Source organism: Canis lupus, chromosome 26 (genome assembly GCF_011100685.1).
Source record: "Canis lupus familiaris isolate Mischka breed German Shepherd chromosome 26, alternate assembly UU_Cfam_GSD_1.0, whole genome shotgun sequence".
NCBI lineage: Eukaryota > Metazoa > Chordata > Mammalia > Carnivora > Canidae > Canis > Canis lupus.
The window spans coordinates 34,650,782-34,663,277 of NC_049247.1; the positions used below are offsets into that span (position 1 = coordinate 34,650,782).

The 12,496-nt window shown below is 36.0% G+C and overlaps 1 protein-coding gene across 2 annotated transcripts in view; it reads left to right on the top strand.

The window, feature by feature from the left end:
- PCDH15 (protocadherin related 15) overlaps window positions 1-12,496 on the top strand; it is a 737,973-nt gene that overhangs the window by 576,024 nt on the left and 149,453 nt on the right. For both annotated transcript variants that reach the window (XM_038576025.1, XM_038576024.1), the window contains exons 21-22: window positions 730-870; window positions 2,727-2,839. In XM_038576025.1, the coding sequence (XP_038431953.1) occupies window positions 730-870; window positions 2,727-2,839 (254 nt within the window). The remainder of the gene's footprint in view (window positions 1-729; window positions 871-2,726; window positions 2,840-12,496) is intronic.

Consider the following 12,496-nt stretch of genomic DNA (forward strand, 5'->3'; position numbering starts at 1 on the left):
TTGGTTTATATCTGGGGCAATGCAACATCCTTTCACTCCCTATAAGCCTCAAGTTCATTAACTAAAAATAAAAAAAAATGGGCAGTAGCATATACATGTATCATCTTTAGTATAGTCCTTAGACATAATAAGCATTCAACAAATGTTAGCTCTCATTATTTTACTATTATTGCTCTCATCATCATTACTAATGTTACCCTAGAGGATTGTTGTGAGGATTAATTTATTTATGAAAAAAAACCTAGCCTGTTTAACAACAAAGAGCAGATGGTAAATAGTTTCTGTCTCCTCCACTTTCATACCCGTCCCTCTACTTTACAAGAGTCCTCCATGCTTCATCATTTTCTTAGTGTCAGAGTTCAAATAAGCACAACTAAAGAATATAATTTATAATTGTCACAGAAGGTCCACTCTTCAGCAGACATGGTGTTTAGGTCAGGTGAGAGTCCTATAATTAAAGGAAAATGGAAGAGGAGATGCCCACGACAACCATTAATTTATTCTTTCGCATAAATAATTTTCAATAACAGGGAGTGAAGATACTTCGTTGATTAAGATTGAGTCATCCAAAAGAAACAGAGATTCTGCTGCATTTGAAGCCTAGAGGTGTGAATGCTAAATATGATTTTTCACTTCTAAAGGCCATGCATTTTATAGACCGGTTTGGCACCATATACCTTTTGTTTTAATTCTGTGAAAGTGAATTAATAATATATAATTTCACTTTAGGGATTACCTGCAAGTCGTGTGAGGTACAGAGTGGATGATGTCCAGTTTCCTTATCCTGCCAGTATTTTTGACGTAGAAGAAGATTCTGGAAGAGTAATAACTCGAGTCAATCTTAATGAAGAGCCTACAACAATTTTTAAGGTCAGTGTAGTGTTTCCCTTACTGTGATCTATTTGATATTGAACATTTGAACGTACACTTTAACCTATGACCATACTTATTTCCATTTTTCTCCTTTTAATGGTTTTTAAATTACAAAATAATGTATGTCCTTCCTTTCCTTCCTTCCTTGCTTCTCTCTCTCTCTCTCTCTCTTAAATAAAAAGGCTTTAAAAACTAAAAAAAAAAAAAAAAAAAAAAAAAAAAAACAATAACAACAACAACAAAACAAAATAATGTATGTTTTTACCACATAGACACTTAGAAAGTACAGGTTAGCGCAAAGAAATAAAAAACACACTTGATATTTCACATCTTGGAGATAACTAGAATTTACCAGTTTAATATCTATTCTTATGATGACATTCCATGAAAATGCAACTATACATATATATGTGTTCAAAAATAATATTATCTTATTATTATATTGCTTTTTATCTTAATAATATTTTGCCCATGACAATAAATATGGTTGATGATATTATTTTCATGTCTGAATGATGTTCTGGTATGTGAATGCACTATTTTTTTGTCTAATACTTTGTTGTTGGATAATTAGCTTTTTTCTAATTTTTTGTTATAATAATATTTGCTTGTGAAACTCCTTGTGCAAATATCATTTGCCACTTATCTGATTTTTTTTCCTTAAGATAAGTAGTGAGAGGCAGTATTGTTGGGTCAAATTTCTGGATTCATGATAAATTATGCCTCAGGAAAATTTGAAATATTACTATCTTTCACTATTTTCATAAATAATCTATTTTATTAAATGTTTTAGAGTTTCCATTTTCTGTAATTACTTAGAATATTTTTTTCATTGTGAATAAAGCCTTTGACCCTGCATTGAGGAAATGCCCTCATTGTTAAGGGTCAGTGAGTACTGTGCCTCACATAAGCTTACCACTGTTGGGAGCAATTGTTCTGTTTGTAAAGTATTAACCCAAAGATAAATCATGGGCCTAAGGATGATCCTTGGTTATGGTTTCATGGTCTAGGTTGAATTGGTTTAAATTAGTAGACGGTAGCATCCAAAATTATGCACATTACAGAGAAACACATAATATTGAAAATATTTAACATTTCTTAAGTAGAAGAATTATTCTTGACATGATATACTTTATCCAAAAAATATCAACCGTAAACAACATTGTAGTAATAAATATCATTACTTGAGATGTCTTCAAACAAAAGCTTTTTTCTGCAGTTAGCATCATTTGAACAGCTTCTACTATACAGTATGAACTTGGTTTTATATACTTTTAAGAGAGTATATATCTGAGTGTGTTAAACTATAAAGGTTTACAGTTTTATCCTCCAGAGTGAAGTATTTCTGCCCTATAATCTTGCAGACAATTAATTTGCTGGAAAAATTAATTTCTTTTTATAAGCAAGCTAATTAGCTTTTTGCTATTGATGTGACTGAATTTAACACTTTTTAAATAAGTGTCGGTGCTCATAATGGCACATGTTTTTACTGTAGGCACCAGTGGGACTGTGGAAGAGAAATCTGTTTAATCATTGGAGAGATGTAGTATCCTACACCTGTTTTGCTGGGTGCTCTATCATGGGGTTAGTAACTCCACTTCTTTGAGTTTTCTTGTCTCAGAAATGAAAATAAAACCTCCACCTGGTGGGACTGTTGTGAAGAGTAGGTGAGAATATATGTAACGTACCCTAAGACAATGACTACTGCCTGGAAGACAGCGAGGAAATGATCATCACTCCCCCTCCTGGACCAGGCAGACCAATAATTAAAAACGATGCTTTATATTTAAAAAATGATGCTTTATTTTCTTCTTATTAATATTCTTTAACATGATTTTTTATTACTTTTTAAGCTGGTGGTTGTTGCTTTTGACGATGGTGAGCCTGTGATGTCCAGCAGTGCTACAGTGAAAATTCTCGTCTTACATCCTGGAGAAATCCCACGCTTCACACAAGAGGAATATAGGTATTGATTCCTATTGGCTTTTGTAATATGTAAAGATTTTTTGTGCTGCTTTGTTTTGAGCCCTCCAGACTAATTCAATATGAATTGATCAATGAAGTGGCCTTCCAATTATAAGTTTTTTTTTCTAAATTAGCATAGTATTACATTTATTTAAAAAGTTAGTATGGTTAAAGTAATTTAGCCTAAAAATACCAGTTTTAATAATGTTTAGTGAATAATGGATCCTTTAAAAATGATTAACGTGTTGGGGCACTTGGGTAGCTCAGGTCGTTAAGCGTTTGACTCTCGATCTCGGCTCAAGTTGTGATCTCAGGGTCATGAGATCTAGACCCTTGTCAGGCTTCATCCTCAGCACACAGTCTGCTTGTCCCTCTCCCTCACCCTGCTTGTACTCTCTTTCCTCTCTCTAAAAGAAATAAATAAAATCTTTAAAAATAACTAATGCAATCTTTGAAATATACAACATTATATTTTGGGGTTTAAACTGCACCTTATTAATGATCCCAATAGTGGGAAGTAGTAGATATTTAGTTTCTTGTTATTACCAGATACATAATTTGACATGAATCTGAAATGATATTTTTTGTATAACCAGGGAAGAGAAAGTAAGGATGTACGTGTACGTTTATGTGTATAATATATATTATATGTATAGCTATAGAGCTAGTGTCTCAAGTCGGGTTTCTGTAACAAAATATCACAGACTGAGTGGCTGAAACAGAAGTTTATTTTCTCACAGTTCTGGAGGCTGGAAGTCTGAGGTCAGGGTGGCAGCATGGTCGGGTTCTGGTGAGAGCCGTCTTCCTGGCTTTGTGGATGGCTGCCTCCTTGTTGAGTCCTCACACAGAGGAGAATGAGAGAAAGCAAGATCTCTGCTGCCTCTTCTTGAAAGGGCATCAATCCCAAGATTAGGGCCCCACCCTCATGACCTCATCTAAACCTAATTACCTCTCAAAGGCTTCATCTTTGAATACCATGCCATTGAGGGTTAAGGACTTCAAAATATCGGTTTTTAGGGGGACACAATTCAGTACACAGCATGCACGTAGATAGATGATGATAGATAGATAGATAGATAGATAGATAGATAGATAGATAGATGAATAAATAGAGGGACATGCAGATACATAGATGCATAAGCAGTCAGATATTCTTAGGAAGTGAAGAATTTATTTAAAAAATAATTAAATTTATTTTATTTTATGTTTGCTTCATGAATGCATATGAGTGAAAGATTTATAATGGTTTCCTGAAAATATAGTAGATCTTTCTTTCATGATACTGTTTTGAGTTAAAACATGAATATTCTTGTATTAGAATGTGAGAACCCATAAGAGATAGTTTTCCCACAAACATTTGAAGGAGACTCACTACATACTACATGTTTACTATTTACTTATTTTGGACATAGCATTAAAAAGCATCTAGGCATGGTGCTCCAGGGGCTCACAGCCATGAGTGGAAACTACACAAATGAAAAATAACAATACTATTCGAAGACACAATAATAGAACCTCACTGTGCAGGGGAAGTGTGCTAGAGAAATGTTTCACTGGATCTAAACATGAACAACATCGTTTTAAGCCGTTTCTTGAAAAGAAAATATGGTTTAGCAACTCTGCAAAAATACGGAAGGCATGTTCCATGCCAAAGAATTAGTACATATAGAAGTAAACAATATGGGAGGATGTATTGATTTCTGGGATATTTTCATAGTTTAGTCTGCGTAGAGACAAATTAGGCATTACATAATGATACTATCTAAGGCTCAAGAAAAATGAAGATTTCATAGAATATTTGATCATATTCTAATATTTAGATTTTCATTGCTTTGATAATTTTTGGGTTTTTTTGTTTTTTGTTTTTTGTTTTTGTTTTTGCTTTGATAATTTCTAAGAACTACCTAAGCATTGTTAAGTTAGAGCCAGGGCTAAGATCCTGGGAGAGGAGGCGAGTGATGTCTGGAAACATTTACCACACTGAACCATGTAGTGTTTTCCTTTTATAAAAAGCTGCCTTGGGCACCTGGGTGGATCACTTGGTTAAGTGTCACACTCTTGGTTTCGGCTCTGGTCATGATCTCGAGATAGTGATCTCAGGGTTGTGGGATCAAGCCCAAGTAGGGCTTTATGCTCAAAGGGGATCTGCTGCAGATTTTCTCCCTTTGCCCCTCTCCCACCTCATGTGTTTTACTCTGTCTTTCTAAAATAAATAAATAAAACCTTTCAAGGAAAGCTGCCTTTGCAATATCCAAGCAGTACATAGCACACATATGTAAACCACTGAGATGTAAACCATATTTAAAACAGGAAGAATCCTCATTCAGTCCGTTTGAAAGACCATTTTCTTCCTCTGTCCATAGTTAACCAATCCTTTCCTCTTTTGTTGGCATGGCAACTGTGAACTCCAGTTCCTTGCTATGGGATGCGCAGTCTTCTGCTTCTAGCGACCTTCCCTGAATGTGTTCATCGTGGCTTCTCAAGAACCAAAGTGGACACATAAAGTCACTGTGTTTCTCACCAACTTAGCTGGATTTGATGCTCACAAAAGATGTACTTACTATTCAGAGTGGGTCCAAAAATCCCTCTGAACCAAAGGCCCACGTGTGTTCCTCCAGAGTTCTCATCCCATCCAGGCCTTCCTTGGAGGCGCCAGAGAGGGAAGGGGTGGTGGTGCCCAACACTGTCCCTCTGAATAAGCTCAGTAAATGGTGTCCCTTTTCTCCTAGCTTGCATCCGCAGCTCATTCCTACTAATAGCAATGTGCCTCCAGACTTCCGCGGCACATTGCTTGTTAACTCTTTTAGCTAAAATATTGTGGCAGTAAAGCCAAGGTCATAGATCTCATCGGGGCTTTGCTCATTTAGCTTTCTTTTTTAAATTGCCTTATTTATGCCACTTTTAAAAATAAAAATGTTTTGTTCAATGCATAATTTACCGTTTCTTACCTTCTCTGCATCCAACTACTAGCTGCAAATAGATTCTATTAATAAAGTTGTTAACTTAGAGAAGAAGAAAAAAAAAAAAACCCTGCCAATTACTTGGTGCTAAAATTAAGAGGAGTCACATGAATGCATGTGGAAGAATTTTTGACCTTCTGGAAGAACATTTCTAACATTTGCAAATACTGCCCTTGACGATCCCCGTCCATTTGTTACCCTGATACATAAAGGCAATTAGGTAATCTAGTTGCATCCTACGGTTTATGAAGAAAGTCCTAAGAAGTGATTTAATTGCTATAATGAATGCAGCAAGACTTGGGCACTGAGCAAGATTGTTTTCTTTTTTATCCGATTCTTAGAAAACTTGAATAATAAAAAAGCCATATCAAACATTAGCAGAAGACACTATTTTGAGTAAGTCCCAATAATTGAATTTAAATGTTTAAGGAAGCTTACATTTGACCTAAAGTATGGAATGAATTATTGAAAATAAATAAAAGGTCTAGGGCTAATCATAATCAATCACCTCTCCGTGCCCTTGAAGGTTTTTGACGTATACACCAGAGTCTGGATGCCTCCCAGTCCTTTCTTCGCTCTCCTGGACACCCAGCTAGACTTCATTTCCCAGCCCCACTTGCTCGGTGGAGCCCTGGGGCTGAGTTCTGGCCAATAAAATGTGGAACAGTCTGTCCTGCACTGCTTCTCGGCCTGATTTAACCTTTCCCCATATGGCCCCGTATGGATGGGTGAAGTGGAGACCCTTGGGACCCATATGTTGACAACTGTACAAATATAATATGAGAGGAGCCTGGGCCTCTGAATCACACACTGGAAGAGTGCCACCTAACTAGGGAATGCCCTAAATATATATAAATATTTTTTTCTCCAAAATCACTTATTTCCTCGGCTGGATGCCCATAACTCCCGGAGATGCTAAATGATGCTATCAGACCTGGATTCCCTTGTGCTGGAGTCAAAAGGCAGCAGAATGTGCCACTTGGGCATAGAGAATATTTTGAGCTGAAAGTGCTTAAAAAATAGCAGCTGTAAGAAGGACATTCTAATCTCCCCTTTCCTTCTCAAAAACAGGACCTATAAACTCTCATATGAAGGATGCCCTCTCTGTACCAGGAAGAAAAACACATTCTTTAATGAGCGGTCGAAGCCAAGAGAAGTGATATAGACAGGCCTTGTTAAAACAATTCACAGCTCTCTTTAGCCTCCTTCCATAGTTTACTTTTCCACAATTGCCTGTCTTTGCTCATCCTACTACAGAAGTATGTGGGTTTTGCCACATGCAGGGGTCTTCATTTCCTCACGAGGGCTCTCATGTCATGCACACTTATATAAATGTGTATGTTTTCTACTACTCTTCTGACTTAATGTCAGTTTAATACTTAGACGTGGCCTAAAATCCCTGGCAGGGTGGAGGTAACATTTTACTTCCATTACAGAATTGCTCCTGGTGGAAAAACTTTCTCAGGTGATCAGTTCTCGGGGGAGACACCAAATGATAAGCGAGATTTCTGTCCCTGGTAGGGTAGGGAAAGGATGCTCATGGGTTGCAGATGGAAAGCCGTGATCCAAGGTAAGTGACACTGCAAGCCGAGGTACATACCATGTTTACGTCTACGTCTCAGGAATGCCTTCATTTCAATATTGACTCTTGGGTTCCTTATGAAAAACTAATTTTCAACAAAGGACTAGGTGTGAAGAAAGACTCTAAAGATAAAATATTCATTTATTGTAGAATATCGAACTGGATTCTTCAACTGATCCCCTCCCGTAACCCAATTATCTTGTGTTTGGAACAGTGAATCATTAAATCTTTAAATGTTGGCTAATAGGATTCGTTAGGGTAGGTTATGCTTCTATTAAAACAAATAAACAGACAACAACCTTGTATTAGAATAGTTTCATGAATAAGAAACCATGCATTTTGGCTCACATGGGAGTCTAAAGTGAGTGTTTCAGGTTGGTAGTAGCTCTTCATGCTGCCATCAGGGACCCAAGCCAATTTAGGGTCTTCCATCCTCAAGATTGTGTTTCAGAATTATCCCAGTGATTGCCATTTTAGTCCCCGGAAAGGCAAAAAGAGAAGAAATCCACATCCAGAGATTTCTGGAGTCAAGTGAGGAAGGCCTGCAAATTTTACCTCCACTCATATTCTTTCTCAAAAGTCCAGGCAAATGTCCAGAGCTAGCTCTGAAAGGGCAGACAGATGCTTCTCTTGCTACGTAGCTGCACCTCCCTTCCACGTCTCTTACTGAGGTAAAAGGGAAAATAGTGTTGGTAGAGAATTACTACATTAAATGTGTAGTTTTAGACAAGTTACAGATTTTCATTACTGCAGTCATTTTAAGATGACTTGGTTTTTATTAGGAATATACAAGATTGGGTACATGAAACAATGATGGAATAGTTCAGAAACATTTCTGTTTTTAAATATGTACTGGTGAAATAGATTGGATTCTTCTTAAAGTAGCAAGAAAAGAGAATGCGTACCTTTTTTTGTTTGAATTCAAAGAAAATCTCAGATGGCTGTTTTTGGATGTTTTAAATTATTTCTAGTGATTTCAGCATATCAAATGTTAATATTACATATTTGAAACCAAACCTTTCTGGACTTTAAGCTGACGTTTGGTTACCTGATTATAATTCATTATTCTGTCCATGTTCCGGAGGAGTGTAATTGTCTTAATTACAAGGAAAAAGAAAAGGGAAAAAAGGGGAAAAGGAAAAAAAAAACATTGTGGCAGAGTGTGAGAGTTACGAGCTGTCAACTCACTTTATAGAGACCATCAAAGAGATGTGAGAGGAGGCATTTACTATTTATTAAAACATTTTCCAATGTGCCAGTTCTACACTGAGAAACAAAATCCATTATTCTCTCCACAGAATTAAAAACGTTTAAATATCGAGCTACTGGTAATTGCCAGGTTGCTCGAGTGCAAAAATAGGTCTATTGCCTTTTCTGAAATCATAAAAGTACAAGTGGGAAGCAACAAATAACAAACATCATAGCAAATCCTTTAATATTTACTGACAGAGAAGCCTCCTTGACTTCCAGTGACATTTTTGATGAAGGATAACTCGCAGGTTAGCTAACCAATGTTGAAAGTGCAGTTTATCAAAAAACAAAACCCTCCTTTCACATATTCGGTTATGTCTCTTGTTTCCTAGTCCTACCTAGAAACTTCCTCGCTTTCTCCTAATGGTTCTTTGAAAAAGAAATAATGAAGTGTGTAAAATTACTCAAGGGTTTCACAAAAACCACTCTATATTAAGGGAAAAAAAAACAAACAAACATAGGCTTTCAAGACTAGAAGACAAATTTCTCACATTCTTTTCTCGTTTATAATTTGCAATATTGGAATGCTTTCTGTGTGTTGAAAGAAGACTTAATTTTGGTTTTCCTCAAATCCTGTGAACTGAAGTTGTTCCTTGATGGGCCGACCTCAAGTAATTAATCCCATAATGAGAAAGTTATTTGCCCCATACAGTTATATGGGTACTTTTACAATGGCCAGATTGACGGTACTTCCTAAGGTAACTGTGTGCTTATTTCTCTCTGGTCCCTTTGGTGGTTGTAATACTTGAAACACTTATTATGCTCATTTCATGCCCACTTCAAGTTCCCCTTGAGTCATTTAATTAGGTTAAATGGAGAATCAAGACATCAATTTGCTTCATCTGCTTGTCATTGGATGAACACTTCTATTTTCCAGAAAACACGGAGTTCTTCTCAAAATTTAGAAAAGTATGTAGCTCCTCAGACTGTGTAATACTCCTTTCTACAACTATAAACAAGCATTTGTATTATTTAGAAGCGCACACACAACCCGTAATTTCACAGTTTCACAAATTTGCATTTTCATGTATCATCCTGTTCATGTGGGTTTTCCAGTCTATCTTTCTGACAGACAAGGAAATACTAGAAATTTCAGTCTTTGAGTTTACAGCCCTCAAATCATCATTTTTCATTCTTATTCTTCTCCCTATCCTTGAAACAAATTTCTTAAAGAGTCTACAGCACCTCTTAATCCTTTGTTTTTAAAACACCTCTCCCTTCTCAAAAATGTCTTCAGCTGGATTTTTTTTTCAGTGAATTAAGTCCAACTATTAGCGCTTCCCTTACTACCTCATGTAAGTGATTATTTTTGAGTTATTACTTTTCAGGTGATTAAGTATCTCTATATCCATATACAATCTTGTATCTTAATTTAAACCACTTCCCACAGCCAGATTGGCATTGGAAGCAGAATAAAAGGGTTAATATTAATAAGAATTCTATTTTCAAAGTCATATCATGTAATAGACAAAAGAGACTAAAGGAATCATTTAATAAGCCTAATAGTTTAATACTTGCTTTTTCTAATATCCCTGCCACAAAGTTGACTAGTCTCTTTTTCAGTTGCAAGGAGCCCATCTCTTCAATCTTTAGGGAGTTATGGATATTGCAAAGTTATTCCTGATGCTGATATTATTATTTTAATTAATTTTACCTCTTTTAAATTATATTCTATGCATTTCTCTCCCTGCCTTCATAAATTTTGGCATTCACTTCCTCTTTCGAGTAGCATAACTGTGTCAGGGAAGAAAATTAACTTCCCTTCTACCCTTCTGAGTTCTTAGCTGAGATCCCTGTAATAAAAGAGTAACAAAAGGAAAACAAAAAGAAGTTTAATAACATGTATACTTCATGGATACATGGAAGACACCAGGAAAAGTGAGTAACTCAAAATGGTGGCTTTAGAATTCAGGGTTAAATATCCTCTTAACAGGGGCAGCAAAGGGGGGAATTTAGGTCTCTCAGGGGAGAGTAGGTGGTTTTTAGGGAGGATGAGTTGGGTTCTTAGAAGAATCGATTTCAGATATGATTGTGGTAAGGTTTGTCTGGACGTGGTGTCTCCTTCAGATGTCCTCTCCTGTGGTCACTTAATTTCCCTGGTCAGTGAAACTCCTGGGGATGGAATCGTTAGCAACTGAGTTCCTTTTGGAGGGACTGTCTTTAGGCAGATGAGGGGAGCTCAGAGAAAGCATCTTCCTGCACTTGGTATTTTTGAGTGCTTATGGCTCAAATAATCAATATACCAAAATGGCATATTTTAGGTGACGTGTCCTCAACTCCTATGGTTATATTTTGAAGTGGCATATTCTGCTGCCCTTTAATTGAAACTGAGCTAAACTTCTAACTTAAGACAGGTGACAGATAATGCCCTTCTATCAATTATTAGCAGGTATCTTGACAAAGATTGTTCTTTTTTTTTTTTTTTTGACAAAGATTGTTCATATTGAGAAAAAGAATTCTGTGAACTTGGCTTTATCTTCCATTAAGGTGGGAAAAAAAAGAGTGATATTAACCATCGAGTTGCTGATCTGAAAGATACATTAAATCCAGTTTCTTAAAAAAAAAATCCAGTTTCTTATACTAGTTTATTATATATTACAACATGTGACAAACTCCTCTATCTTGTTAAAATATTTAAATAATGGCTAATTATAACCCCCAAGATTTTCTTTATTGTCTCTATGTAAATTAATGTATATTAAGCCTATTCAATTCATTCATCTTTAATATATCTGTATGTTAATACTTACTTTATCCTATATTAAAATTCTATATTAACATCTTTTAAATGTCATTATTTTCCCCAGAAATGTTTTTCTAAATGCTCATGGATATTTTAAATTTAATTCATATCTCTTAGAATGCAAATACTCCTTTTTAAAATTTAGTCCCCTAGTTCTGTGTTTGTTTTAGTTCTTCCTCTGACAATTAGACATCAAGATGAGATGTAACAAGTTCTTTAGGGAAAATACTGAGGTGGGAGAAATGAGGAGAAAGTCAAGTAAGGCTAGAGAATCTTCAAAGCACATTCATTCTTACCCCAAGCAAAGAAGAGGGAGAGAGGTTTGCGTAGAACATCCTAGGTGAGTGTGCCATTGAAGAGACTGCTGTGTCATTTAAATAAGTTCTGCATGATGATCCAGGAGCCCTCAAACCATAGTCAGATGTGAGGGTAGTTCAAAATCTCCCAGGAGGGGATCTACCTTAACCTCTCTGCTTTTCTCAGTTAGGATCTGCAAGCAGCCCGTAGGAAGCATGACTTGCATAGAAACACAGTGGTAGACTTCAGACCACAAAAGAACCTTGGTCAATGTGCTGCCTATAATTGGACATCTGTGGGGCACACTCCCATTGCCACTGAATGGCCATATCTGATAAGAGTCAGTTATCTACTTGGATCTCCTGGAAAACAGTCATAGTGTCATATTCCGAAAATACATTTTATACGTTTTTCACTTAATCCAGACAGAAATATCAAAATCCTAATAGTAGTTCAAACACATATTACTTAAGAATAGATTGACTCCTGTATGTCAAGTGAGTTAGCATTGGAAGAATATTTGACCTTCATCCCAGGATGATGGACTAAACACACAGGGACTCACTTGTCCTCGGTTCTAGAGGTAAATATCATGGAAAGGTCAGCGTGTCTGGAATAGATCATGGAGTCTAAATGTGAATATTGATTTTGAGTGGGAAATGCAATACCTCACACAATTTATCAAAAATTTTACCGAAGACAATTATTTACAAATTTTCCAAACAAATATGCTATCAATATAGACATACTTTGGGTATTCATTTAAAATGGAAGTATATCAACATTGATTATTAAACTTTGCATGATTTAATGCCACATTTATAT